The sequence below is a fragment of the Octopus bimaculoides genome, chromosome 8 (assembly GCF_001194135.2).
Source record: "Octopus bimaculoides isolate UCB-OBI-ISO-001 chromosome 8, ASM119413v2, whole genome shotgun sequence".
NCBI classification, from domain to species: domain Eukaryota; kingdom Metazoa; phylum Mollusca; class Cephalopoda; order Octopoda; family Octopodidae; genus Octopus; species Octopus bimaculoides.
Window position 1 is genome coordinate 29,809,339 of NC_068988.1, and position 2,987 is coordinate 29,812,325.

At 43.1% G+C, this 2,987-nt stretch overlaps 1 protein-coding gene across 2 annotated transcripts in view; it reads left to right on the top strand.

The window, feature by feature from the left end:
• Positions 1-2,987, top strand: part of LOC106873318 (uncharacterized) — a 20,870-nt gene that overhangs the window by 9,690 nt on the left and 8,193 nt on the right. The window contains exon 3 of one of the 2 annotated variants that reach the window (XM_014920641.2): positions 1,127-1,208. The exons of the other annotated variant lie outside the window; for it this stretch is intronic. Within the exon in view, the coding sequence (XP_014776127.1) occupies positions 1,127-1,208 (82 nt within the window). The remainder of the gene's footprint in view (positions 1-1,126; positions 1,209-2,987) is intronic. 2 annotated transcript variants of the gene reach the window in all.

Genomic DNA, 2,987 nt, shown 5'->3' on the forward strand with positions numbered 1-2,987 from the left:
TATATATATGTAGATAAATACACACACATACACACACACATATATATAATAAATAGTAAATAATATATTGTAAACACACACACACACACACACATATATGCATATATGGGTACAGGATGTCACCAACGGTTCAAACAACATGAAATACATAAACAAACGAGTTAAATACATAGACAACGAGAAAAACTTTCTGTTATGACATGGTTTCTACAACTGGATGCCCTTCCTAATGCCAACCACTTTACAGAGTGTACTGGGTGCTTTTTTTTTCTTATGGCACCAGCACTAGTGAGGTTGCCAAGTAATTTGCAGGGCAAAGAAAAGACTGTCTACTGAGTATGGTTGTATTAAAGAGGAAAGTGGCTTTATGCCAGGGGATGAAAAGCTAAATTACGACAGAAGGACGGGAACAGGTGTCTTGCTGTAGAGGGCATATATGGCTACCCTGTATTATGTAAGTGTGGGTGGGCATGGCTGGAAAAAAGACAGTGGTGGTAGTGGGGAAGTGTCACAGTGTCCCCTCAAGGCACAAGTTGAGAGATTGTTGTTGTTTGCACTCCGTCGCTTACGACGTCGAGGGTTCGGGTTGATCCGATCAACGGAACAGCCTGCTCATGAAATTAATGTGCAAGTGGCTGAGCACTCCACAGACACGTGTACCCTTAACGTAGTTCTCGGGGACATTCAGCGTGACACAGAGTGTGACAAGGCTGGCCCTTCGAATTACAGACACAACAGAAACAGGAAGTAAGAGTGAGAGAAAGTTGTGGTGGAAGAGTACAGCAGGGTTCACCACCATCCCCTGCCGGAGCCTCGTGGAGCTTTTAGGTGTTTTCGCTCAATAAACACTCACAATGCCCAGTCTGGGAATCGAAACCGCGAGTCCGCTGCCCTAACCACTGGGCCATTGCACCTCCACCACAAGTTGAGAGATACCCGAGAGAATACAGACAAATAATCTGGAAGGGTAGGGAGATAATATCATCAGAGTGTGAAAGGAGGGAGCTGGAAGATGGTTAGAGATGGATGTAAAGGTGAATGTAGGGAGTTGAACAAGGGTGGAAATATTTTTCTTTTCTAATGTTTCTCATTGTTTTTTTTTTGTTCTTTTTTTTTACCATTTCAGTATAAAAGAAAAAGGTCTCGATACGATCCACCTTTACGTATTGAAGGCCTTCAAACAAATAACTGGATAGCAATGGATTTAGGTATGTTGCTTGTTTAACCCTTTTTAAATATCAGCCCATCTGAAACTTAAGGTATTTCATGAACCCTAGGATTATGGTCTTCATTGCTGTTTATTTGAAACTGGTTCAGTCTCCAATGTTCATTTGGTGTCTTGTTTAATTATCAGCTGTATTCGTTATGCTGTAACTTCATGGCATGTGACTGCATTTTAGTTTTCAGTTGTCATTTTTGTGTCCTTTCAATTCATTCCATTCATCTTTTGATCTTTATTTGTATTCATGAACATTACATATATGAATATATATGTATACACACACACGCATGCATATGCACATACACACACAACACATGCACACACACACGTACATGCGTGTGCACATGGCTATGCAGTTAAGTAGCTCACTTTGCAAACATGTAGATTTAGGTTCAGTCCCACTGTGTGGCACCATGAGCAAGTGTCATCTACTGTAGCCTCCAGGCCAACCAAAAGCCCTCTGAGTAGATTTGGTAGATGGAAACTGAAAGAAGCCCATCTTACAAATATATGTGTGTGTGCATGGCTCAGTGGTTAGAGCATCGGGCTCACAGTCAAGAGGTAGTGAGTTCACTTCCCGGACCGGGCTGTGTGTTGTGCTCTTGAGCAAGACACTTTATTTCACGTTGCTCCAGTTTACTCAGCTGAAGAAATGAGTTGCAACATCACTGGTGCCAAGCTGTATCGGCCCCTTTGCTTTTCCCTTGGATAACACTGGTGGTGTGGAGAGAGGTGGTCTTCCATAAACAACCTTGCTTGGGCTTGGGCAATCCCATGGTCATTCATGACTGGAGGCAGGGGTCTTTACACACATACACACACACACATTTCCATATAGAAACACACACACATATATATATAACTCATATTTTTTCACTTTTACCTTTAAACTGGCCAAGACCTTTGGGGACATGCTGTGCTTGAGAAGATCCGTCAAACCAAGTGAAATTGTAGCCATGGCCAATGTTGGTGTCACGTAACTAGCTGCCATGCCGGTGGCATGTAAAGGGCACCTTTTGAGTGTTGGGCTTCATGGGGGCAAAGAGGCTGAGCTCCTTTCGAGTGTTGGGCCTTACGGAGGCAATGACCGAGACCTTTGGCATTATGTCATGACAGATACTGGTGTCACACAAATGGCACCCGTGCCGGTAGCACGTAAAAGCACCCATTACCCTCTCAGAATGGTTGGCATTAGGAAGGGCATCCAACCATAGGAAACCATGCCAGATCAGACTTGAGTCTGGTTCAGGCTTCCAGCTTACCAGCTCCAGTCAAACCATCCAGCCCATGCCAGCATGGACAACAGGTGTTAAATGATGAGGATGATGATGATGATGATACCAGGGCACAGATGACTCGATCCCTGTACTTCTTTTTTAAGCTTGGTACTTGTTTTGTCAGTCTCTTTTACTGAACTGCTAAGTAATGGGGACATAAAAAACCAATACCAGTTGTCCAGCAGTGTCGGGGGACAAAACAACACACACACACACACACATATGTACGATAGGCTTCTTTCAGTTTCCGTCTATCAAATCCACACACAAGGCTTTAGTCAGCCCAAGCCTATAGCAGAAGACATTTGCCCAAGGTGCCACACAGTGGGACTGAACCCAGAACCATGTGATTGGGAGGCAAGCTTCTTACCACACCTATACATGTCCGCACCTATACACGTTAGATATAATATATATTCTTTATGTATATGTGTGTGGGTGTGTGTTTGTATGCAAAGATATATATATATATATATATATATATGATA